The sequence below is a fragment of the Neodiprion pinetum genome, chromosome 1 (genome assembly GCF_021155775.2).
Source record: "Neodiprion pinetum isolate iyNeoPine1 chromosome 1, iyNeoPine1.2, whole genome shotgun sequence".
NCBI lineage: Eukaryota > Metazoa > Arthropoda > Insecta > Hymenoptera > Diprionidae > Neodiprion > Neodiprion pinetum.
In genome coordinates, this window is record NC_060232.1 from 35906503 (window position 1) to 35933996 (window position 27494).

A 27494-nucleotide genomic window follows, 5' to 3' on the forward strand; every position below is an offset into this window, starting at 1 on the left:
GACGTCGCTGCTCCTAGTGCTGGATCTTCTCGGACGAATGGACCGACTCGGTTCCACGCGGCCTCGACGATCCCCGGCGAGGTCGGGCACGGGGTACATCGTGGCACGTCTACGTGAGCGCTAATTACGCCCCGCAATGTCATCCCCTGCAGGGTGGGAGGAGGTTTCGTGGAGGTTTCGAGAGTCTACCCGGAAGACGCGGAGAAGAGAGAAAAGAGGCGGGCCGTCATCGCCTCAGCCGAGAGGAAATTAGGTATATACGAACCTGTTTCGATGGAAAACTGCAGTTTAACGACGTCGTGTCGTGTAATTTCAATGACGACGGTTGGTCAACGCGTTGCGAGGAGGAAGAGGAAGCGGAAGAGGAAGAACATTCGCGTCTCCTTTCCGCTCTACGTGTACGCGCACTACATTGTAACGCGTTCCTGCATCCTAACTCGAAGACAAACCAATTAAATATACGCGCCTTGAATTCCTCGTTCTGTGGAATGAAATATCGCGCGTGGCTGTACCCCCTCCCATCCAACAATCCACCTCCCCCACCTCGGAACCACCTAATTTACTCTAATCCACCGTTCGAAACTGGAACAACCTACTCCGAGGTGCATCGCGACGATGCCCAGGGCGGCTACCGCGACGGCAGCCAAAACCGACGGTCGGACCAACGTGTGTGGCCGATTTCAACCGCAGGGTGGATCTCGCTTCGTACCCGCAGAACCGAGCAGCTCCCGGTTCTCGACATCGACAACGACAACAATGGACGTCAGGCTAAACGCGTGTCGTGTAGAAAATTTCGCCATCATTTCAGCGCCTTGTTCTTTTTTTTCTCTTCTCTCCCGCTGACATTTTTTTTTCTTTTTCACCTGATCTCTCATCCTCGTTTTAAATGGACTAGCTCGATTGGTTTGCAACCATGAACTAATTTGTTACAAGTTCCCATTTCCCGCGTTAAATTTTACTCATTTTTTCCGGCCAGTTTTTTTTTTTTTTTTTTCACACATAGCCTGTTGATCAATTGCCACCGCACAGGTTTGTGAATGTATTTATAGAATACAATGATGGTAAAAAAACTTTAAAAAAACTTAATAAACATTTCTTGCCAAGTTTTTCCCGTCGTTGTTCTTATCTTTATTGTGTACAATTGCCACAGTTGTTTGGAAAAAAAAATCCAATGGTAATTACTGATAAATTAAGCGGTTCAGTTTCATAATCCGTGACACGGGATTATTTGTCAATAATTTATATGCGCGGAGGGAGTTTTTGCGTTGATCTACATGGTTTGTAGAATTTCTTTTTGTTCGTTTTCCTGTTATATTTCCCTTCAATACAAAACATCAGCAACTGTAGTGCGCTTAATTAACAGGTAGTTGTAATTCTATCTATTTACATACACAAGCTCTCTCATTCGCAAATCACTCGATATAAATTAAGTTAAAATAATAATTATCATTTAAAACTCTATGATACACTTATCGAAATTTACAGTATACATACGATAGAAAAATTCTGACGCAGTTGCGAAATATGAACCTTGCTTCGATCCTGCTCAAGAATTTCTCTTTCTCTTCTCCTTCTGTAGACGATGACATTTTTTCATTTACTTTCTTCTACCCTCTTGCGCGTATAATCGTAATCAATTGGTAGTTACATCGTATACTATTCGTCGTCCAACACGTGGCGGTAAAGTTAAATTGGTTCTCCCGCCCCGCTTACTTGCTAAACGCACTATATAACTGGTAATCTTTCGAGTCTTTGGTCTTCACTCACGGAATACTGTTTGAGAACTCGTTGTGCTTCCTTCTCCTTGATCGTCTGTAAAATAACAGATAGAAAATACTTTGATTATTTGAGAGATCAAAGTAAAACTTACAATTAGCCAGTTGCAGTACTGCAGCAGTTATTCACTAGACACCCTCTATCATACGCCTCGAATACCTTACACACCGAATATCAGTGATATACTTTGAAAATGTACACGATTTATTAAATTTTTTTTTATAGCTTCATACTTTTCAAGCTATGTATAATATATTATCCATCTGTCTAAAAATATGCTGAATTTCGCGCATGTCGCACCGATGCGACTGGCAACGAGTTTTCGACGACTTTACCTGTTTTTCGCCCTCGCAAATGACGAAAACAATTGATAGTATCGTTTGGTAGATCATAGATCTGAAGAATGAAAGAACGGAACTTTCGATAGCCTGAATATGAAGAAATACTCATCAGCAAGTTTTCGGAAGTTCGAACGCGCGCACTTTTAGTCTGGGTACGATTTGGTGTTCACCGATATGGACTTCCCAAGTGATTATCTTGTAGATGTTCCGGCCTGGAAGAGATAATCCCGCAGGATACGGTAACTTCGATTGGTCCAAGTCCTAGTAAGCGACTGAATGCCGGTAGAGAGACATTGTCGATGAAAGAGGTGAGACGAGGAGAGGCGGAGGCAGAGGGAAAAAGGGCACGGCTATCAAACGACTCTTGCGGCACGGTGTCTGCAGGACGGATCTCTGCTCTACTCCTAAGAAAACACCTGGCCCCGTGCAGCCATTAGCCGTCGGTGTAGGCTTCGCGGAGCTTGCAGGCACCGCATCTTTCAAGAGCGAAGAATACCGGGGTCTTAACATCTTTCGCAAGCGCGCGTCCAGCCTGCAGCGCGTAAACGGGTCGAGCTCGTTATCGAAATCCTCTGGTTATCCCCGACGAAAGAGATTAAGCTCACGCGGGCATTGTTCCTACGCATATAAATAATCGTGCGCGTGTTCGTGCGGTCCGTTCTTAGAACAAACAAAAACCATCGAGTACGTGTGTGCGTGAGTGCGGATGACGAAGAAAGAAGAAGAAAAGGATTTAAGAAAAAAAAAAAAAACAAATAATCAAATAAAAAACGCAGAACCTCGACCGAACTGAGAGGAACGCTTACGGGCTCTGAGGAGGGCAGGTGTCCTACCGGAAAGAGCGAATTAGAGAAAAAGGAGTTGAAGAACGCGGCCGCTGAGACTTAGCCGCGGCACGGCCGAAATACGAACAGGAAGTTGAAGAGCCGTGGTCGTCTTTTGGAATACACGTAATTCACGCTACGGTCAAAACTTTTTCAGCTCTGTGTGAGGCGCGATTTCGTCGAGAAAACCCAGAAGCGGCAGCAACCCACGCCGCATCACGAATATGGGGATCCCTTAGCGTGCGCCCGTATAACGCATTCTCGTCTCTTCTCCTACGGTTGGACGCATGCATGCGTAGCCACGCACACACGTGCCTGTTACGCCGGCACAAACGCGTACTTATTTCCGTCCGTCCGCTGGTCGTCAAGATTTCTCTGCAAGCATATTTAATCCCTGGATCTGCGCGGGTGATTTATGTCTTTCTCGTCGTTCGGTTACACCTACACACATCGTACAAGTATACCTACACGCCGCTGTATCCCGATCTCTGGACCGTTGCACGGTTGTTGCGGTATCCGTTCTGCGCGTTTACGACTTTAAAAATGTCCTCGCGATATCACGTTATGAACTTTTCTTACCCATATTTTTTTCTTTTGCTATCCTTTTTTAATTCTTTGCGAACGTACGTGGGGTACCAAGTCGGAGACTGCAAGGTCTTGTGCCTTGTCAACCCCCTGGCAAAGCTCTAGTTCCGAAAACATTAGAGAATAAAAACAATCTTCTTCAGGTTTATTGTACAGGACAACTCTTCTCGGACAGCCAGTATCTACAGTCATACATATTCGTCATGGTCTATTCTCGTCAACGACGGCTCGAAATTTTACTTCGATTTTACAACTGCGATAAATATTTGAGAACGTGGAATAACACTACTATTACAATCTATCGTCGGTCGTTAAAATGAACCCTAAACATCGGAGGATCCAGTAAGTTAAGATCTCGAGGTGAAGAATAAAAAAATAGAGTAAAGAAATACCGTTTCCGGTTGTGTGTTTTCTTTTTCGTTTGCTAAAAGTTCAGAATAGCAGGATAGTATTGTCTGGCAAAAGGTCTGTTACCTTTGATTTTTGGATACATTGTTTTGGAGTCTGAAAAATCTCAAGTTTTACGAGATCGAAACACCTCCGAAGGTATAGCGATCTTGAAAAAATGGCAGGTACGAACGGGTTTTTCGCAACATCCTAACGGTGAGGCCTAGGATGAAAATAGTTATCATCAGTCTTGTTACAGGACATACAACTCCATTTTGCACCCTGCTAGTAGACTAAGAGTTAGCGGCAAAGAGCGACCAGATAAGTATCTTTGATGAATCACCTTATTATCTGACTAGCAGAGCTAGCAGGAAGATTGGCACCAAAGCCGTCGATGTTTGGCCGACGGACGTTCCGACGCCGGCGCCGCGACTGTGGGCGTCGGTCCTGAGGATCTCGTTGGATCGTGTATCACCCAAACTCTTCTTCGTGTCGTGATAATCGTGGTGAATTTTTCCGAAGCATAGCCAGTTCATATTTCGATGGATACCTGTACAGTCGTAGTCTTCAGCCCCGTCGCAGACACACGTAATTAGCTTTGCGGCCTTGTCCTGGCGCCTCAGGATGTTGATCGAATTACGACACCTGCGAAATTGAGTAAGCACTTTATTCACGGGATCTTTGATCGCTAGTAAAAGCAAAACAAATTGCAAATCCAGCTTCATCCCGAGTGATATTCGCCGCGAAAATACACAGTCGAAATGAGAATGCGATTTTCGTCGCTTGAAGCTTGCAAGAGATAATGTGAAACACTTATCGCCGTCGCTTGAAGACAGACAAAATTCTGAGGGTCACCTTTTAGTGCATTTCTTCCCGCGAAACATGCTTCCGCAGAAGCCATTGTAGTACTCCAGAGCCTTTGCACAGAGAGTATCGGCATTGCATATCGAGGTAGCGATCCTGCAGGACACCCTTGTGTTGTTCATCTCTATCATCACGGACGGCCTGCATACCTCGACCCTCTGCTTAGACTGTTCGCAGAGACGATCGTCCCGGGCACAGTTGCACTGAAAGTAGGAATCGGAGGTAGGACTTAAGATTCGATGATTGAATCGACAGTCACCGGCTGTACCATCCGATGTAATCTCTGGTATCTAGAACCAAGATTCGAACTTACAGTCATCAATTCTTTGCCCTCATCGGTACTGGTCAGGGCGATCAGGGCGTGAAGACATGTCTCGGGGCAGCCACCGCCGGCGCCTCCCAAGACGGAGGAACATCTGGTCACGTAATGCTGGAGGGCCATCCCGCACCCGGCTCTGTAGGCGCACCGAAGCCTCGCATCCTCGCAGCGCATCACAGCGGAGGTACTTGTGGTACAGACGGCCAACAGGATCAGAGAAACCAGGGCTGTACGCAGCCTTCCCGCCCCGCGAAACATAGCCTGTAAGATAACGAAAAGGATCTGTGAATTTTTGGGGTACGTTCACATATTCACATGTTCGGACAAATTACCATCCACATGTCACAAGTCCAAGAACATTTAATGGTTATACCAAGGTGTAAATTAGTTATTCAGCGGTATCTACAGAGCGTACGATATGACACAATAATAGTGTTGGTAACCACCGAGTGCAGTATACGATAGGATTCACTATCAACAATTAAAAGTGATGAATAAATTTACGTACGTATTCGGATGAAGGAATGTTTGAAAAGTTTTGAAAAACCGGTAATTTCAGTGGTATTTAATCTCACCTTGAGTCTCGTGCGGTATAACTTAATAATTATACGTCAGTGAGAATACAACTTTCCCTTCAATCTGTTTTAGCCGAAGGCGTAAACGAGCACAAGTCGTATCGGTATAAGGTACTGCCAATTAATCTTTAGCGATAATTGAGCTCTTTCGTCTTTGAGAAGCTCGCGACGATTGTGCCGTAAAAAATGAACCGCAAAAGAGACTGATGAATCTCAGCGACGACACACACGCGTGTCTGCGTACACATCGCAGTGATTGGCCTACGTCGAAGAATTTTGCGTAGTCACGTGTTTCGCGGCACGAACCCGCACCGACTCACGTAATAACGCCATTGCACGACGACTCGCATATTTTTTACTGATCACGTGAACACCGTTTCTCACATGATACGACTACCAAGCGAGGCAACAATTTAATTTTCACTAATTTATGCACGTGACGATCGACGTTTGGACGCTTGTAACTTAAGTCGGATACGGATGAACCGACTGTCTGACACATCGATTACGGACAAGCAAATACAGAACTCTAATTGGTTTTATCATGCAAGTAATTATTTCCAATCGTATGTACAACTGAGAGTAATTGGAATAATTTCTCTGGATTCATAGTTTGACGCTGTTGCTTCTCTTCTTTGGAACTCTCTACCGTGTGCTTAGATCCGGCTTGTCATGGAAATTACAGTGAGATACTTTCCTTGTCGGTGAATCATGAGCATTATTGACCTGACGTAAGTTACTTTTTGAACCTTTTATTTGATATAATCCCTACCCGATTTGCGTCCCAATCGATCACCGCGGCGGAATACTTGGCAGTGTATAATTGTAACTTCGTGTAACCAACACACACCCAACCACTTATCGCTTCTTCGACAGAGCTGGCATCAAACGGCCGAGTTTTGTTGATTTCAACATCATCCCGCGTTATCAATCCTCTAGGTCAATGGGCAAAGCGTCTTGAGTTTCAAGTTCGCAGTTGAGTGTGCGTCTCATCCTCGTACTTAACTCGCGATGCAGCCACACGTCAGAAATATCCGAGATTTACGGCCACATACGATGACCTGTAACTTGAGTCTAAGTAGTCGTCAATGTAAAAATTTCGAACGGTCTCAGGTATTCTTATTTTTATTTCTTCATAGAGGTGACTGACTCTACCGACGCGTGCGTGTCTCTTCCACGATAAAGTGCACCGGCCACGTGATTTCGTTTCCTCTCGGTCACTTCATTACGGACGTTGTAGCTATACGGAAGAATTAATCTGGTCGTTATGCCGTCCACCCTAATGTAATCTCCGGTATTCAAAGAGTGGAGTTTACGGTTCGCATCAACGTGGATCCGGGTTCGCTACGTAGTGTCACCCTTTGTGCCGCAGTTGGGAACACGCGTATGAATTTGTATTTGTACAGCACGTTGAAGGAGTCTTATCGAGTCTGGGACTGAGGCTCCGGCTCCTTGGCACAGCTTCCGATAGGCGAGAAGCTCCGGCAGCCCGGACTGTCGGTAGTCGTAGTCTCAGAAAGCACCGGCACTTGGAAGTTAAACGCTAAAAATACGTCATCCACGAATAGAAGGGAGTCTCGTGAGCTGTCGGAGTCAGGCAGAGAGAGAGTTAGAGGAAGTCTTTGTTGTCAGGGGGTTTGAATAATGTCGAAAATTCAAATAACCCTCGTACGTCTTTGGGTCGGTTCATTTTTCAGTTACGGACGTACGGACGACACAGTGCGCGTTTCCACGGAAACGTTACGAGGGTCAGGGGTTGTAATTATCTCATATTCTTCGGCTGAATTCAATTGAATACTTTAGGAATACGTTGACGCCGGAGATATTATAAATAGTTAGGATGACACTATATAAGACGCTTCACGCAATGTTCACAAGGATTAACGAGTACGACCACAACCCTAATCTATTAAACGTTGCCTGAATTCAATGGGAACAAAATGTATCGGAATTGGTGACCAAATGATTTGTAAGACCTGTCAACTTGATTATCTTCATAACTATATTGTTGAATAACTGGTTTGACTCACGAATATTTTTTATACCCACAGCCCAATTACGACGGCTCACTAGTCCTCTGAAGTCCAATAATTAATCAGTCAGACGTTGAATTTCGCAACTATAAAGGTAATTGAAACAAAATTGGTCTTTCCTATCGTTATAAAAATGAGAGAACAACAACCAGAAATTCATCAAGTTCACCATATGTGTTAATAATATCTGTAGTAAATCCGCGAATGTTGCTTTTTCATACTTCTTGACGGGCTATGTGACCGAGCAGCAGTGTAAGCTTGAAAATATGCACTAGTAATAATTGAACCGCAGCTCAGGAAATTCCTATAAGCGTGCCTCAAGCCGCTCAGTCAAAGCGGCTAAATTGCTCATTAGTGTCTCCTTCGTAGGAGTTGGCTTATGGCATAAATATTTGCGATCAATTTACTGCTTTTTTCTGGTTGACGTAGCTGTATACTCAAGCCCGGCGCAACCACTCAGGCTAAAATAAATCAAGATTAAGTTTATTGGGTCGAACGTTCCTGACGACAAAGGAATAAGAGCCCTGCAGGTTACCCGTAGCAAATTTTTTCTCCTTTTATATTCCCCCGAGTTTTCACCGCCATACTCGTTTAATTTATACTTGACTGGAACGAGTCTAATTAAAAAAATAAATAAAACGTTACCACGCCGCAGAATCGAGCCCATTTTTTCCGACGTAGGGTAAACGTAATAGATAAAAAAGGAAAATAAAAACAAAGCGAACAGACAATGTGATTATCCATTGCTCCAGACTACGAACTCGCTCCGATGTCTGAGCTCCAACCGCGACGACTTTTATTTCGTTTGGCCACGTGTCCGATGGACCACATAAGGGGCTGAAGCTGCGTCTCTTGTTTAGTGCCAGCACCAGACGCGGTCGAATAAAACCGGACCATTTTTTGGTCATCTTGAGGGCTTTCAGTTCCTCCAGTGAAGTCTCAACCGAACAGTCCGTCGAGACTTCGCCCGGGAGCCTCTGGTTGTGAGTTACTTAATATTTTCACTTGGTTGAGATCTTTGGATCCAAGCCTTGTCTCTTAACCCCTTGTAGCCCAAAATCATAAATTTTAAAATAAATAGCATTTAAGGACTTGTCATTAATACCTTCCGTATGGATTTTGTAGGATCTTATTCAATTTGTTACAGAAATGTCACAAGGGGCTACAAGGTGTTAATATCGAGTTACATTTTATCGGCACCGTTTCCGATGAGTATCAGAAGCGCTATGACCTGCTGAAAAACGAGTATAGAACAGAAGTAGAAAAAAATAAATTAAAAATAAAAAAATGATCATCTCGTCATATTTTCGGATCCGACGAAAATCTCGTTGATCCGTATAAACGCGGTCCTTGCTATTTGGAACCTCCAAGCTGGCTTCTCCGATGTCATGCACGAAAAGTTAGAGAGACTGGTAGGTAATTACCGTCGCAGAAGAGGAGAAGATTGATTACTCGGAGCGCGTGCAGAGGTTTCGAAAGCTTAATGGCAACAACAAGTGTTGGCGGTTCGTTATAGCGAAGAGAGAGCCGAGTTGGAGATCACTGGGAGTTTCGAGCCGACCATCTGTCCCTCGTTGCCACGTCTGTGCCGTTCCGGTGGGTCGATCCGAGGGTCCGAGGCTGAGGGTCCAGCAGGCCCAACCACGGACCCCCGAGAAGTTTCTCAACGTCACTCGTTCCGTAATGCTCGAGCTTCACGGACGACTTCGACGAACAATGAACGGCCCTGCGGGGTCTAAATTGCTATACCCGGTAGCCTATAGAGGGGTCATCACAGGGTCTTGCCAATCGGCGTAAACCTTCATCGCAGTCACGCTGCTGTAGGCGGTTATATGTATAGCTCGTCTGAGAAACGTTGAGAGGGTTGTTTACTCTGACAATATGATCCATATAACTTGCACACACACACACACACACACACACACACACACACACACACACACACACACACACACACACACACACACACACACACACACACACACACACACACGACGGGGCTCGTTCTGTTTGACCAATTTGCACAGTAGTTGTTCAAATATTGCTTCATTCGGTTAACGTCGTCGCAAGCGGTCTTATATACCGCCGCAACTCGTCGTCGCCTCGAGTATGTCGAGTGTTTTACAATATTTGAGGTAGTCGTTAGCGCCATGTAAATATTAGCTCTGGGGCGAGTTAAGCGAGTGGATGGAAAAGGAAGGAAGAAAGGAAGGAAGGAAGGGCTGAAGGGAGGGAGAGTACCGGTGGCTTGGTGGATGGCGGGTATATTATGGATGGGGGGGAGGGGGGGGGGGGGGGGGAGGAGGAATTAGCTACTCGACTAACTACTCGAGCGGTGATGAATCTCATTGGGACGCAAACAAATCGTTCCGTTCGTCTGTTTGTCTTGCCGACTCCTCAAACGCCACCGACTACCGTCGAGGCTGCGGTCTGCACGCGTGACGTCGTCTCCTGGCACGCGGCCAGCCCGTGCAGGGCGTCTTCTTCACGTTCACGTCTCTGCGGTGCACCTGACAAATTTTTGTCGACATTTTTACCCCGGTCTATATATCCCGCGTCCTCCCTCTAGCTCGCGCGTTTTTTACATCACTGTTTGTTTGAAAGCTTCAACGGCTCCGAGTCACATCTCTCACGACCGCCTAATAAATATCATTTCCTTCCTGCCTCTCACCCAGACTTTTCGATTCCCCGATTCCCGTGTATTACGCAGTGAAACGGAGCAGTCATAAGCAATTGGGTAATCTTGATGGTGAATTTCTGTCTCAGAGTTTGGAATTGTTAATTATTACGATTAATTCCCTCTGCCCCAGAGATTGATCGGACGCATGAACAAGACCAACGTTGTCTCACCGGTTCTTCAAAGTCCCGCTCATCATCACCGACGCCCTCGAGACGTAGAGGAAAGTATTAATCATCGGATCTCCCAAAGCCTCTTTCCAAGATGTCTCTCTGTTAAGGTTCTATCTTTTTTAGAGCTGCACAAAGAGCCGACTGTAGAGGATACTCAAGGTCGTCTAGAGTCCCGCTCTCGAGTAAGTGAATCACCGAAAAATATTTTCAGCTGGCCTGAATTCGTACGTGAACAAGGAATAATAGACACGAAGTTGTGAAACATCAAGAACTATCAGAGGGTAGCTGGAAAGTCAGGGCAAGATGGAAAAAATTTAAAGATAAAAAATGATCTACGTTAATTTCGTTGCACAGAATTTTTAGGTATGTTTATTTTGAACTTCCTTCTATTTATAACTTTTTACAAGGATTTTATTCCCGGTCAGGCCTGGGGTTTAGTCTGTGTCGCAGCATCCTGCCGGCTGCAAAGCGGGACATATAATTCCGAAGATGAATCAAGGGGAGTTCGCCAACATGGCGACTAAAGCGAGGAAGCCTCGGGTTTTATTATTAAAAACAGATGGCGTCGTGTCTGAAAGTCAGCGTGAAGGATTATCAGCACCTGTACCTTAACCTGCGGAGCAGCCAGAACCATACGGAGGAAGTGGTCCCCAGAAAAGGAAAAGGAAAAAGGTATTAGATGGAAAATATATAGCTGCAAACGTTGAACTGGAAAATTTTTCAACGCATGAAAGAAGTCATGATTAATCAAGACGTCGGAAGTCGTGAGAGATGGGAATTACACGGTGGTACGCTGTCGTTTCCGGGGGCGTCTGAGAACGTGTAGTTACATCGAACATCACGCGGCGGATGCAACGATTGCGGATGGTACGTTACGAAGGCTTGCATTTCTCCGCATCGACTGCCGTTCCGATACCGATTCCTCTGCTTAAACTGTCATTTCCGTACATAATGTAACATCTCACCACGTCGATTTCACCGTCAGGATACAGTTGTTTACGGAGAAGGAAAAAACATCCAAGACAATATGCCCTGATGGTTGACAACGAATTCCAATGATCAATAAACCGCGAATTCGTCTGAGCGTTCATTTCCATGGTACACTTTTTCGAATTCTGGTTCTGGTCAGGCAACTTTTTCACGTTTCGAGAAGGGGATCCAGTTTGTCGTCTGGTTTGGCACTTTATTGAGGCGGGTAATGGATCCGACGACGTTCGGCTCGCGGCGCGAATTATCGCTGCAGCTCGCGGTCTGCCGACCACCCCCGGAGGTCATGTTTCAGCACGGAGTAGCGGCAACCAGTTGCTCCAGTGGTCGAAGCACCTAAACGTAAACAGAGTGGACCGCGTGGGCGGAGATTGAATCTAGATGGAAACGACCGAACTCGACAACCATCTCCGCATGAGCCGGGTTGATTTCCTTCCTTTTTCACGACGTCAAATCGGATTCGCGCCCACGCCTCCGCTCCAGGATCTCGCCTTCGGGATGGAAGTCGCTGTAGGAGGGGGGTTTATTATTGCGTTCTCGAACGAAGTACCCTGCAGGCGTTAGGATCGTCGAGATACTTTATCGCCGGAGTTATTATACGCCCGCAGATAAACAAACGCAACAACAAGAGATCGGCTCTTCGTCTCTTCGCCTCTTCGTCTAGCCGAGGCAAAATGTAACTCTCTAGGTCTTATCTACATCCGCGTTGCAGGCGTTCCACCACCTCCGCAGAGGCTCAGGTGAAGGGAAATCGAGCCGAGAACGAAGTGGCGCTGTACCGTGGCACCGCGAAGGGTTTATCTGTCCGGGAATATCGCGGGCAATCCTTAACGCCGTGACGGTTATACAGCTGGCCGGAGGCGGCGGGCTGGCAGGTACCTCGTACCTCCTCTATACCTACACACTTCGTACCCAACACATACCAGGGTAGGTATGCGCGAAGAGATGTGAAGGAGACAAACAAACGCAAGGTAAACGGCTGCACTTAGCGGGGTTGTATGCATAACGCGTGTGCCCAGGAAGCCACGAGTCACCCGGCATAAGTTATGTCTCAAGTACCCGAGCTGCGACGAGGAGGCTGTCACGAGTTAGATAGTCACGAGTCGCGGGAGTCACGAGAGTCACGGAACCGAACGGCTCTCTTACTCGCGGTGCAGGCTGCCCTCTTTCTCCCTCTCCCTCTCTCTCTCTCTCTCTCTCTCTCTCTCTCTCTCTCTCTCGAAGAGTGAGTACGGACGTTAGCGGAGATGTGGATCAAGTTCATTAGCACGAGAACACATAAATTTATCTCGATTCTCGCCCGTCGCTCGGCTAACGAGCGTTGCTCGTTGCAGACACTGCAACCTCTCTCCGGGAACTGGGCACACTCTCGACCTTATACCTTGCGCCCCGTATGAGACTGCCTGTCCTCATCCTCCTTGTCAGTCCCGCTACCATTTACGACAGATTTATCTGAAATACTCCAACTTCACGCCGCGACGTATCGTATATGTGTACGGGATGGACCGCGCGGTTCGTTCGACACATATTCGAGAAAGTCGGGGGCTCCCCGCGCTCGGGTTTAACGATCAGGGACCGTTCGGTCCGTCACTCCAAACCCGCCCACGATGCTAGGAACGCGGTACGAAGCTCTAGGTAATCCGGTTCAGGCTTGAACCACTCGCCATTTAACTACCTCGAGGTGCCACGCGGCTGGTCACATACTCGAGTTGGACAAGAGCTGACTTCTTTACGTTTCGACGCTAACGCCCCTCGGACCGTAATATAACGTAAACGATGGATCCAAGCTCTGAACCGCAGCTCCGGTTTCGCGTAATGGACCTATAATATCTACCGCTGCTACTCCCCGGAATCGCAGTTCGTACCCTGTCGTAAACGGAACTTAATATCTTCCATTTCCAAGAGTGAATCATGTAACAGTAAAATGAACATGTCTCTCGAATCTACGTTGATGAAACTACTTTCAAAATACAAATATTCAGCTCTGAACTAAAGTAGAGGTATGGGAAAAAGTTACGAGTCAATTGAATTATTGTTAACCCTAAATCAAGGTGAACATCCTCGACACGGTTCCAATTTTGTTTTGGGTTTGCTATCATTTCCAAAATTCATCTGTTATTGAGTCCTGTTTAATACCAAACAGAATTACATCATGAATGATCTGTTTATTATTGCGTCTTCAATGAATGTTCGAAAACTGAAAATTTGACTCGTGAAATTTACTTGTACTTGTGTAATCTGTAGCATGGTACACTGTTAAAGAAAATATACGTTATGGGGTCATTTCTTTGGGGAATCATTGAACAGAACTAACAGGCGTCGGTAAAATTATTTAAAACAAAAACAAGAACGCAAAAAAAAAAAAAATTTACAGCAGTGCAACAAAGGATGTTTTTCAAGATGACGTTTTACCGGTGATTTGAGATTCGAGACCTTGGCATCTACGTGCAGTGATTCTAAATTAACATTTGAAATCGTAGTTCCCGACCGATGCAGCGCTTGTCGAATTTCAATTACCGATTGACTTCACCGTCGCAGAAAGCTGTCCACGAATGATCGGTTCGTGCCAAGGAAGGAACTCTAATTGAGTTAATATGTTTGCAGCCTGATTCGTTGATATATTCGATACGTGATTGCAGCACGAATCAGTTCGTATTTTGGTCACTGAAGCGGCCATTGCGGCTATAGACAACTTATGCAAATCAGTCAGTCGTGGTTGTCGATCGGATGATATTTGGTTGTACCGATCGATCGAGCCTCGATGACAGTGACAAATCGATACAATTAAATCGATGCATCCTTTGTGATTCTCTTAATTGTTGAGTCGCACAGTGAGTATTATCATAGCCGTTAAACAACTTCTCAACTTTTTGTCAGACTCGTTTTCGCCCTCCACGTGCTTTTTTTTTTTTCAAGCTTCCTCCCACCGCTCATTCATTATGCCCGTTACACGTTCGCTTTATTAACTTGTTGAATAAACTATACGCTCAAGCATCGTAACTAATCTCACAGTTAATTAAGTAATGCGTGGGTTGACCCGAAGACAGCTAACGTCGAAATGCGCGTACCCGAATACGTGCTTCTTTAGTGTTTGGTAAATATGCATAATTAAACACGCTCGGAACGTCGATTGTTTGTACAACTATCTCTTAGATATAGATGCCATTATGGGAGTCACTATTCTTGCTCCTTATTTACTCGAGGTAAAGCCTAATTTATCAAATATGTACTTATTGCTCCGCTTATATGTACGGCAAGTGTTTAACCAACTCTATTATCGGCTCTCTAACTGAAATTGATACCGACGATGGACGCAAACTCCATTCATAAACCATGAACCGAGAAACGATCAACGATTTTAAAAAGACCTTGAAGTATAGTTTTACAAGTTATTTCATAACAAGTGGAGCTTTCCCTTACCTTGGATTATATACTTCTAGTGTTCGCTATCACATTGTTTTCCTCGGACACTGTCACAAATGTTAAACCATCACCGAGTTACCGATTATCAAGGTTTTGTCATAAGCGTCGTTTAAGAAAACGGAGATCTCCGCGGTATCGTAGAAAAAAACGTTCTCTTTGAATACGAAAACACCGGTAGAATTACGCTTCCCCGAAATACCGACGTTGAATAATTCGAAAATATTCAAACGCTCAACGGTTGTGCGAGGCGAGGCTTCGCGCGGGAAAATTTAAATCGCACGAGAATCTATCAAAGAGCCGTTCGCCCGTCTCTGCAGCTGCGCGGTATTCGCATCGTGGTGAGCGGAGAAAAATCTTGCGTGCGTACTCCACCGCGGACTCTGTCGGACTAGATTGAGTTGTGAGTTGATGTCGGGTCTCGAGTCGAGGCCTCCTCGTACTCCTCGTACTCCTCGTCCCCCGCCATTCCGCCCGCAGGAGTCCATGGGCCCCAACCTGTGGCCCTTGCCTGATTGAGATACCAGCGCTTGGGCCCCAGCCCACCCGCCTCTCCGCCTCTCCGCCTTTGGACGAAGCTCCCTCTCCTCTTATCCCCTCATTTCCCTCCTCTTTTCGAAGGAACGGGGTCCCGGGGTTCTCAATTATGCTTCCCCCAGCCCCATTTTTTACTTCTTATTTTTCAACTTCAGTTTTTTCGTTTTTTCGTTTTTTATTTATTTCCATTCCTACTTTTACGAGCCACGAACCTACGTACAAGGTGCCAGAATTTTTTTTGTTGGTATTTATATCTACCTGCATCGTGCTCACGTCAGCGATGAATCTGTGAATAACCGCGTGTCATGTACGATATGTGTTACTACATACGTGTGTCGTACGTACGTTACCCGTAAATTCGTCTCTACCGACTCTCCTTAAGGTCAGCGTATACCTACTGTAATGCGGGCTTCGTGAAAGTTATTTTCAAACGTTATCTGAATCTCGTGCAATACCCGAGTCCGTTGACACTGCAGTGGCGCGAAGATCTGTAGTGAACGAAATACCTACGAAGCGAACGATTAACATATCTGTCCGATTGTCGATGGTTACGTAAGCACACTCATTTTCGCTTCGGTACATCGGAAAAAAGAGTAGCGCAAAATTCTGTAATGATGTGTAACATAGGTTCAATTTATTTCAACGCATTGTCAAGCTTCTGATCCCCGACGTAACGAGTTAATTCTCTTATCCACATTAAAGTCCGGAATAAACCGTTCGATTTGGCCAAGAGTCAAGTCACCTCAGCTGCCTCGGAGGAACATTAGTAGTATTTCTTAGAAAAGACGGTGTCAACGGTACCTGAATAGAGGTCTGGTTATCAAGTCTAAATCATCGTAAAACGCAAGAAATTAAGAATGAGATGTTTGGACGTTGGAATATTCATGCGAAAAACAATAACTTACAAAATATTTCGGATGACTAGGGATGAAGCCAAGTTCTGGTAGTATCTAAAACTGACATTGCGGAGTGAATTGTGTAGTTTGATGGTTGAAAGGTATAACAGCGAGTCGGAACTGTCGACTCGGTTGTTAATGGTTAATTCGAACGGTTGACGTATAGATGCAGCGAAATGGAGGCGTTGAAGTATGAAGAAAATATTGGGATTGACATGAAAACCCGAAGTCCTCCAATCTCTTCTTCTTCATCGGTTCTCTAACGGAGTCAAGGTGTCGCCGCGTGTTTTATTTCCATCGTATCAAGTTACATCGAAGGAAGATACGATAGAAGAATATAGCAAAACCGATGCGTGTGCGTGCTTACGTATACTTAGAAACTAGCGTGAAGGACTCGGACTGGTGAAAAAAAAAACCTCGCAGGGTCAACAGTCTGTGCATTAGAATTTGGAAAGACTTCGATTCAAGACGCTGCGGTCTGCATAGTCTAAAACGCAATGTACACAGGTTGAGAACCCCAGGAAAGGGACTGTTCTATCTCTTTTTGGTAGGGCGCTCGAGCCTTCGGCAGGACAATGGTCCCAGGCCCAGACCCAGGCCCAACCCGACGAAGCTGAAGCGAAACAAACCTCATCTTACCAGAATAAGAAGAAGGAGGAGGAGGAGGAGGAGGAGGAGGTCTGAGCAGAAGAGCGTGTAGAACTGAGTAGTTGAGGAGGATGGAGGTGGAAGTGGTCGAGGAAGAAGAGAGAGCCGAGATCTGAGGGGCTGAGATGAGAGAGATGAGAGACGAGAGGAAAAACGAAGAGCAAAACGTTCACGCAAAGGTGTCCTAAGCAAACCGCGGCACGCGCATCCTAAAGCCAACGATCAAACATTCCCTCAAATATTCTCGTTCGCGCATAACGGCCATGCCTATACATTTCTCTGTGTATATTTATTATTAGTGTTGTTTTTTTTCCCTAATTTTTATATTTATTTTCTTCCGCGGTCACTTCGGAAGTCCTTCGCAGTTGAATATTAACTTTGGTCAGGCGGGGTGCGGTCTTGCGGCATGTAATCGAGTAAATATTTGAAAAAATCATCATTCGGCTAATTTGTTGCCACCAATAAAGTTGGACTTCGAAACTGTCCGGTGAAAGAAGTTGACAAATACTTAACGATATGGTGTCAACTGTGTGTGAAATATTTGAGTATTATAACCAGTGAGAGAGAGAGAGAGAGAGAGAGAGAGAGAGAGATTGATTGATTGATTGAATAAATTTATTAAGGCTATGGGGTACAACCCCATACAGCCCAGTAAGATAGTACATTAGCAATATTATTTGTAATTTACATAATATAAGATTTATACATGTAGTGAAAAAAAATATCTTCAAATTTAACAAGAGATCTTACATGCTAAGTTTAACAATTTTATAATTTTATAATTTTAAGTATAATCCTAACTATAACATCTTTGTTTATTTTTAGATATCAGCAGATTTCTTAATTTCGGTAAGCATAGTAACATAGTAATAGAAACAGTCTCTAGAGTATACATATCACAAAGTATTTTATATTTGGTTACAATTTCATTTAATAACTAAAACTAAGTGACACAACTTATGCCAAAAAGGTACTGCTACATATCTAAAAGATGAGTTAAGACACTGTCGTGTGGTAGAGAGAGAGAGAGAGAGAGGGGTGGCGATTGAGTGAAAAAGATGTATATATATATGGCTATACTTGCCGAGTCGTGTTGGAGTAGGACGGACTGAACAAACAATCCTTAATCCTCCAGCGGCTTCTGAAGTACTTGAGAAAATAATATGAGTGGAGTAAAAGAAAAGACGAAAGCAAAAAAACAAATTGTCGACTGATACCATGAACCGGATACAGGGTGATTTTGTAGATTGGATGCGTTCGGGCTTTTCAGACCGTTCATTATCACCGCGATCAAGATCACATCCAGGCTTTCTTCTTTTCGTTGCAGATAACGCGTGATCTGTCAGGTATCATTTGATACCTTAAATAAATTTTATCGCAGATATTCGATGCCCGCTCCTCTCCTTATCTAAGCATCTGTCGCTGCTGATAAATCTGCATGCTTATCCTGTGTCTGATTTGGTAGAGTAATCGTGATAATGGCGGTACGTAACGACAGCAGCTGCATGGATGGTTCGGGCGTTACAAAAAACATACGGCGCGTTGTGATAATTATTAGGAGACAGGATTCGTGGAGGATTATTGAAATTCAAGAAACTTTTGAAACTAAATTATTATTCTATTTGTGAAGTGTGGGTAAAAGCTGAAGGAAAATACAGTTTGACATAAAGAATTATTTATTTTCTCACCAAGAACAATCGGGGTGACAATTATTGAGCCTACTGAACAGACTGGCAAATTAGTTGGCTCTTCCGAGCTCCGAGGCCTCTAATATCGTTAAGAAATACGGTTGGCAGGCAGGAGTGTGATAAAATAAACGTAATGTAACGACTAGAGCGTCGAACGTTGTCTGTTTTATTTATTTTCTCTCATCTCTTCTCTCTGGCGTCTCTCTTTCTCTCTTTCTCTCTCGGGTTCGTGTTTCTAAGTTTTCTCTCGGAAGCATCACGGCGCCGTCTCACCGTAACTCATCATCGGTATGAGACCGGCTCATATATTATAGATTCTTGGTGATCGGTCAATTAAGAAAACGTAATTTTAGTTAACGTTTCGACCCGGATATGGGCCCTCCTCAGAACGATTTATTTTAAAAAACTGTCAAAAATAACAAAAAAAGAATTTTATAGTATAAATCATGGTACTAGAAGTAATCGGACCTAATTATTGTAGATGTAATACTCTTAGAGCTATTAAATATTGTTGATAGTAAGACCTTATGATTAATTGAGATAAGGATGTTTTTTGGTGTTATTTACCTTTTGAATTAAGTAAGTGTAATAAGATGTAGTCGAATTCACAATTACAATTGGTGGAAACAGTGTTCTTTTGAGTGACGGTAGACAATGTCAATCTTCAAGTTATTTTATATGTGGGAGTTAAAAGTTGGTAGTCATTAATTAAAAAGATTAAAGAAGTATGTTTCTTCACAGTCAGTATGTCATAGTGTTAAAAGGTAATTAAAGAAGGTCGTTTTAGCAATGAAATTAATTCACAGGTGTCAATTAAGTGGAGGTAGGCTCTTTATAATTAAGTTCTACATGTCTAACGAAAGATTGTTGGTTGAACCAATTGGATCAACAGGTGAATAACGACTGATGGGAGAAAACAATATAATCCAGAGTGAAGGTGAACCTATTATAAACAATTATACAAAAAAACAATAAATATTTTGTAAGAAAAGTTATGTAGAAAGGACTGTAAATGGAGACGAGATAATGTTTTTTAAAAAATAAAAATAGTTAGGGTTAAACAATATTTGTTGTGTGGGCAGAGATTAGAGGTTTGTAAATATTGCTTAAATGTTCAACGTCTTGTCTGAGATTAACGGAATTGGTATGACCTACAATGTTGCACATTTCTAATAACAGTCTTCTATAGTAATTGTTTTCTTCACAAAGGATGTTTGTGTTGTCGTAATTAAATGTGTGCTGTTTATCGATACTATGTTTCGTTAGAGCTGTGTGTCGTTCTTCAATCTCATGTATGTTGCGTTGGTGTTCCCTAATTCTAGTATTGAGATGTCGACCCGTTTGACCTATGTAGACTTGATTGCAGTCATTGCATGGTATTTTATACACGACATTAGATCGTTTGCCTATGGGGATCTTGTCCTTGCCTGTATCAAAAACTAGTTGTAGGTCTTTTGAATTTTTTCCAACAAACTTTACATTATATTTAGCGAATAAACGATTAAGTGACTCAAATAGGCCGGCTACATATGGAATGGGGATGTATGTAGTAGCAGGTCTATTGTTATCTTCAACGGAAGCAGAGTCAATATTATGGTCAAGTATGTTGTTGATATAGGAGCGTCTCTTATTAATTTGTTGTTGTAATAGGCCATGAGGGTAGTCATTCGATCTTAGTACATTGTATATGAGCGCCAGGTTTTTTTCCTGGAACTCTGTACTAGCTAGTTTGATAGCTCTGTCAACAAGGTTACAGATGGTGCCTATTTTGAAGGACAAAGGATGGTGAGAGTTAAAATTCAAGTATCTTTGTGACCATGTTTTTTTGTGAAACCAATCTGTCTTAATATTATTATTGCTGTGTATCAACAATACGTCTAAGAAACTGATGGCATTATTATCCTCTGTTTCGATAGTGAATTGTATTCTAGGATGGTACCCGTTAAAAATATTAAGAATGTGATGTATTTTTTCATTAGGAACGGCAGTAAGAATGTCATCCACGTATCGAAAGTAGAACGGTAAATTAAAACCTAGATCGTTTATGCAAGAAGTTTCCAGGTCTTCCATGACGAGGTCTGACAGGATTGGGGAAAGAGGAGATCCCATAGGCAAACCAAATTGTTGTGCATAAGTCTCGTTATTAAATTTAAAAATTGCGGAGTCAAAACATATTATTAAGGCTTTTTCAAGTTCACTAAGGGGAATTGGGATTTTATTTTCTAAAGAATCCCAACGGTTGTTTATTGCACGCAAAGCGAGATCTGTAGGAACATTAGTAAACAGTGAAATGACATCTAAAGATATTAACGTGTAATTGTCCGGGATAATCAATGTCTTAATTTTATCAACTAATAAAAAACTATCCTTAACTCTCGAGATGGGAGGTTTGATATTGGTGGTGAGCCATGAATTGATAGTTTTGGCTAAGGTATAGGTCGGGCTATTAACAAATGAGACTATTATTCTTAAAGGGACATCCTCTTTGTGGATTTTTGGAAGCCCATATGCGCGTGGAGGAACACTATTGTACGTAGAAATGTTTCGATGTAGATTTTTAGTTATAAATTTAGAGGTAAACCAATTAAAAGAGAGCTTATTCACCCTATTTTGTAAGGAGTTACACAAATCATATCTAGTAATTCTATACGTAGTAGTGTCAGAAAGCTGCTGTCTCATTTTTTCATTATACGTGTCTCTGTACATAGCAACCGACGTATTACCTTTGTCAGCTTTTAGAATCATGATTTCAGGATTATTTTTTTTAAAAATCATGGTCTCACGGATTTTTTGATCAGTGACAAAATTATTGATGTTATTTTTGGGGTACTTTGGGAAAACAAGTACACGGTTGGTGAAATCGGATCTAGCTTGATTTCTTGACTCATTTGAAAAACTCGTAATTTTTTCTTCGAAATTGGAAATAAGGTTGAAGACTGGAAGATCACGTTTGTTATGTGTGCGACCGAATTTGTGACCTAATTGTACTATTTCGGTAACATTTTCTGGAATAGGAGTATCAGTTAGGTTAATTAACCAATTTTTTTTGGTAGTTTTTCCAATTGAATAAGAGTTTTTTTGTTCGTTCAAAGATTTTTTATGAGCAAGTAAGTTAGTGAATTTGTTAATATTCCTGTTCTTTATAGCAATAAATTTATTGTTAAGCATCCGATGTTGGGTTTCAAAAAATTTGTTTCCCAAAGTACTTATTCATCAATGAGACCGGCTCGTTGACTACTTAGGATGCGCGTCTAGCCGCAGCAGGTGCACATGGATACGTCTACACACGACAAGCTGCAGTCTTGCGTCAATGCCGGTAAATCACTCGATTCAAAGTTACGATTGGCGTGCTCCGATTCGCTAAGCGATTCGAACAACAGAGCGAACGAACGCGCTCGGTGCATTTTTAATCGCTGCATGGAACAGCCAGTGTCCGTCCGTTCGCCTGCCTGCCTTTTCTACGGCCCGTTCTCGAAGCACCGTATCGCCTGTTCCTCCCAAGGAATGTAATTCCGAATTCATCGTGGAAGGGAGTTTTGTCCGATGAATTGTTCGGCCCCAGAACGTGCGGTGGTAAGGAAATTTTATTCACCGTCCGTAGATGCAACGATCGGTCGAGTGGCACGTGTCAAGTCGATGATGGACACCATGCAGCGATTGATGCAGCCTGCGATGAGTGATGTTAACTTCCGGTAACCGCTTACGGTCCGAGAACCGGAGGAGAGAGCAGAGGAGGAACGTGCAGGAGCAAATTGCCATATCTATATATTCGTGGTGAAATGGCATCGCGGTTCAACTGACGCTTATTCGTATGCCGAGAGTACCGGCGCACTGCCGACCAATAATGAGACAATTAAACTTTAGTGCCATGCGATTGTGACTTCATACCCTGTTCACGGCATGTATGGACTGCCAAAGCATGTGCAGAAATACGAAGCTTCGACCCACTGCCACACGTCGGTGCAGCACGGGCATTGTGCGTGAACCGCAAGCCTTGCGCTGATCGCGCAATTACAGGCAATTACCACATACGTGCTGAACAGCTTCATTGTCTGCACTGAAAACTGCTCAGGCTAATCAATAATTGTACGCCGCTGTAACAACTGTAATTGCGCATGGTTTGTTCATTGGGTACGCGATTGCACTCGGTTGGTAGGGTAATCAAATAATTTCACTGATGCCTGATTTCTTTTTTTGATCAATCGATAGATACAGATTCCGCACGCACAAGTTGAACACTCATGCGCAGGAAGTACATAGACACTGCTAAATTTCACGGACTAAATTCTTGTATTCTAGGCTTCCATCACAGGTTAGATTACGCCTAAACCAGTCTTGCCGTGATTCTGTTTGACGTGGAATACTGCACGACGATTGATGAGTGCTGGAACAAATTGTGCAGCTGAACAGAAATTTGAAGCGTGTGAATGGCAGCCATCTTGTTCCGACATCTTGATGCTCTTTTCAAATGTTTTTATAATTACATATCGAATAGACAGTGTATTGGCAAAGAAGTTTTATAAAAATTATCTGTACGCTTTTAAAATATGTTTTTATTTCATCTAATTGCGACAGAAGTTTATTTCATACAGGAGTGATTTAACTCTACATGATTTTCGGGGAAGGATCCTGGTCCATTGCTCGTGGAGTGTATCGGGACGAACGGGAGCCATGGCCAGAATTCTGAGGACCCCTGTGGCGACGCAGTGTTCCTGGGAAGGTGTCCAACGGACACACTTAGAGGCGCTCGACTGGCTTAACCTTCCTCGACGTAAAAGTATGGACGTTTCTTTCACCCTGGTTAGACCGCCGTGTTCTTCGATTCTGTTCATCTCCTCAGTCTGGCTGCAACAAATCTTCCGGGAATAGAAAGAGAAAAGTGAAACAAGTCTGCTCCGTGTTTCGTATCTGAGTTGTCTTACAGGATGCGGCTCGATAGCCCGATATTTCATGGGCAATGATCATGGGTTCGTTCGGTGTCTGTGTATAGTAACAATTTAAAATTTCAAACGAAAGATGTGGGAAAGTGGAAAGGGCTGATTAATACTTTCGGCTACTGCCTAACACACTCGTATCATACCTATATCTTCGCTATAAATTCTTAATCACGAGAATGGAATCGTTCGTTGATAAATCAATGTAAAGCAAAATCAAGCACCGAAATCTCGATTTAGAACCCTCTGTCAGGTATTAAGTGCTGCTGAACGTGTAGTGCCAGTTGAAAAGAAAAAAAATTTAAATAAACCTCAAAGATATTCGATTGTACCTGTAAATCTTATTTTACGATCTACACTTGTCAGGCCGCTGTCACCTTGTTGGCTAAGACAGGATAAGTCTACTAGGGAAAAATTTTTGTTTGCTTATTTGTTTCTCCCTGTACCGAACATGGGAAAAAATAAGGCTCGCGATGCTTTGAAACGACCTCTATGACTGTGTATTTTTATGTAAAGCAACACCGAACTTATACATGATGTGAGTGAACTCTTAGACGATCATGGAGTAAAGTAGGCAAGAAAAAAATGAACAATTTGTTTACTTATAGGCTGTCAAACTGCGTGGAATTACATAAAACTTTGTTTTCAGTCAGGGCAACAAATTCGAAGGTACGAGCCATACAATTACGAACAAACGAAAAACATGTAACTCGTGAGTAGTTAACTGTTTTATCGATTTCCTGTGGCTACAGGATGCACCATGTGATTATAGGAAGCTGTAATTTGCATAGCAACGCTGTAATTTCGGGCCATAAATCTCCTATCTGAAATCTCTAAGTATAATTGAGACATAAAAGCGTGCCGTGGCTTCACCTTCCACCATAGACGTATGAAAAAGAATGACGAGTGAAAAAGAAGAACGAAAAAAAACTCGAATCCCGTCCGACGTGAGACGAAGACAAAATGGATAAAAAAAAAATTTGATATTGAGCCGAGAGCCTAACCTTTGTTGGTAAGGTGGACTCACCGATAGGAAAAAAAAATCGATCTTCGTCCATAGATAAAAGGTTCTGAGCCATCTAATTTCAGTCTGACGCTTTATTCTACCTGCATGTGAAATTATCTCTGAAGAAAGATACCGCTGAACGGTATGCATTCTTTATCCAGTTTTGAAATCACATCCACATAAAGGGTAACAGAAAAAAATTTCTCACGAAGATAGATGATGTCACTGATGTTTTGACGAATGACTTCCGAGTCACGTTACATATACAACGAGATTATTCACGCGGTCTTATTGTCCGCAGTCGGTAATACGACAAGTGCAAGTTTTGGAGCTAAGCCAGCAGGTCTTTCTGTTATCACATCGTTACACCTACACAAGCTCTGAAATATTTATGGTACCGTATTAATAATAGACCGAACGGGGACACACGATCTTGCAGTCTTGCAGCCCCCCGCTTTTCTCTAGAGGATTACTCTGCAAAGTGCATCTGCGGTGCGAATTTGAATGCTAAACGGAGCGTGGACGAGTCACGATCATAACACTACTGAAAACGTGCGATCGACGTCGGCCTAATAATCAACAACACGAACTCAGTCACGCCTGCAAGATTTTATAGCTGCAAGGGAATTTTTCGCCGTTCTTTGACCCGACTTTTTGACTCACACAATATCAGCGTCTACACATTATACATAATTTTGTGCTGTAATGTATTATATTTATTGGAATTTATATCAAACGTGCAAATGTCACAAGTGGTTACGGAAGTGACGTAGGTCTAATGTTGTAATAGGTGACACGGATGGCGTAACAATCGTATGGTAACTGTTGCATGAATCGTATAACGTGTATGAATAGCGGAGAAAGCGCAAGTCTTTTTAAACTACACGCATCGGCGAGTTGGGTGCATGAGTCCGAGGTGAGGCGAGGTAAAATCCCGGGTAAAATTACCGGTCGGAGAAACTGGCCTGATATTAAAAATAATTGGTCCAGAGAGTCGCCGCATGCGAGAGGTATAGCTGGGGGGATTCTGTACGGCACATAAGTATGGAGGATAACGATTAGACGGCCAATCGGAAAAGTAGGTTTAGTCACGGCATATCGGAGTAGATGGTTTTCATTTGAACCGTCGCAAGAGGAAGAATGAAACCGTAGTTAATTGACGGCACAATATAGCATCCGTATAGGCCCAGATCGAGAACACTGATAATTAATGGAATTGATATTGAGTACAAATGTGGTGTCTTTTTATCTCGTGACCCTCTCATTTCCGTGCGACTTCCAGCTCGAGTCCCTGCATTTTCTGGTTCGTTAACGACGACCGTAGGAACATAACATCGACAGGAAAAGAATAGGAACGGGCTAAAGAATGACCCCTCTTCTTCAAACACTAAAGAAAATGGTCTCCCCGTATCTCCGTCGATGATTACCGCGTTCCCAACGACTTTTCTTTCCGAACCGTATGCAATACTCGAGAACGATTCTACGGCGGGTACAAGTTGACCCGTAGATTGCCGGCTGGTCTAGTTAAGCCTCCAGAGCCGCTTCCAGGATTTCCTTTGTGATGTCCGGGCTTCTGAGACCGCGATGCATCTCACTTTGACCGCTCGAGCACGATGAAGATGGAGATGTCAGAGGCGTCGGGTCGGCAGATAGACGCGGATGCAGTTCGGTGCAAGCAGAGTTCTATATAGCGGAGCCCAGACACGCCCAGATCGATGCCTCTCAATGCCAGGTAGTGGTTGCCTGTGCAGGGTACCAACACACGGGACTGGTGACCGTGCGTGTTTCCTTTTCGATGTTCAATATACAGCTTTGTACCTGCGCGAGGTAGAAGCGACGGGCCTTGATGATTGCTTCATTAAGACGCCAACGGGCATCGAGAAGTCGGGATACACCGGGGATTCGAGATGTGTTACGGGACTGTTCGGTCGGCGCGTACAAAGCGGTACCGTGAAAGAGGAAGATGAAGACAATGAGGAGAGCCGAGCGTAGGACAAAGAAATCTTACTTCGTTAGTCGGCGACGCTTAGATCAGGAAGCCAAACACCTTTGGACGCCGGTGCTGCAGTCTCGTACAGATAAGGACCGATCAACCTTACTGCAACGGGCGAGCCTTTCAAATGACCCAAACTGCTCCAACAACCTCGTTTATTGACGGCCTTATTAGACCCTTATTAAACTCCAAGACCATTCTCCGCCGTGCATTCGTGGCAGGGAACCCACTTGGCATGTATAACGGACGTTGATACGAATTTCCACCGTAATTGGGATTCGTGCATTTACAAGCGCAGCGTCCTTCTCAAGGTATAACGTCTTGGAACGGGTTTGAAAAGTATCCGTGGGTAATAAATTGAGAAAAATGGAAAAGGTAGAAGCAGCAACGGCGACGTGTTTCTGTGTACACCGACTTGTTTACTTCATCTGGACTTGGCCGAATGAAAAAGGAGACGAAGGAGGGAGCTAGCGTACATCTCGGAAATTATACGAGGCGTCCATTAAGTCGTTAGGTTGTAACTTATAACACCTCCAATCAACGGAAATTGTTCGGCAAACATGAAAAGGTTTCGTAACCACAAGCGCCGTTGAAAACCGGTGGACCGGTCAGCCGATGAAGGTGAAGTCGTTCCGGGAAGTAACGCCGCACGTATGTATAAGGAGTGCAAAAATCCTTCAAGCTCTGGCCGATAATCTGCGGTGACATCCTGATATCCGCAGCAAATTGAACAGCGTTCGGAACGCGCCGTTTTATGGATCGGAATACGGCGCGAATCGCAATTTCACTCCATGCGAATGCTGGTAGCAGTCCGTGGGATTGTCATCGGGA

At 43.8% G+C, this 27494-nt stretch overlaps 1 protein-coding gene across 3 annotated transcripts; it reads right to left on the reverse strand.

Annotated features, from left to right (window-relative positions):
- Window positions 1-1478: 1478 nt before the first annotated feature.
- LOC124215853 (growth arrest-specific protein 1) lies at window positions 1479-15347 on the reverse strand. 3 transcript variants are annotated; one of them, XM_046619688.2, is made up of 5 exons: window positions 14962-15347; window positions 5091-5357; window positions 4769-4980; window positions 4257-4558; window positions 1479-1812 (listed from the first exon to the last, which is right to left on the reverse strand). In XM_046619688.2, exons 2-4 carry the CDS (start codon window positions 5352-5354, stop codon window positions 4261-4263), a joined length of 774 nt encoding a protein of 257 aa, XP_046475644.1. In that variant the 5' UTR covers window positions 5355-5357; window positions 14962-15347; the 3' UTR covers window positions 1479-1812; window positions 4257-4260. The 3 variants fall into 3 exon arrangements, with proteins under 3 accessions (XP_046475644.1, XP_046475664.1, XP_046475653.1); XM_046619708.2 differs by lacking the exon at window positions 14962-15347 and adding an exon at window positions 6444-6592; XM_046619697.2 differs by lacking the exon at window positions 14962-15347 and adding an exon at window positions 5672-5908.
- Between the last annotated feature and the right edge of the window lie 12147 nt (window positions 15348-27494).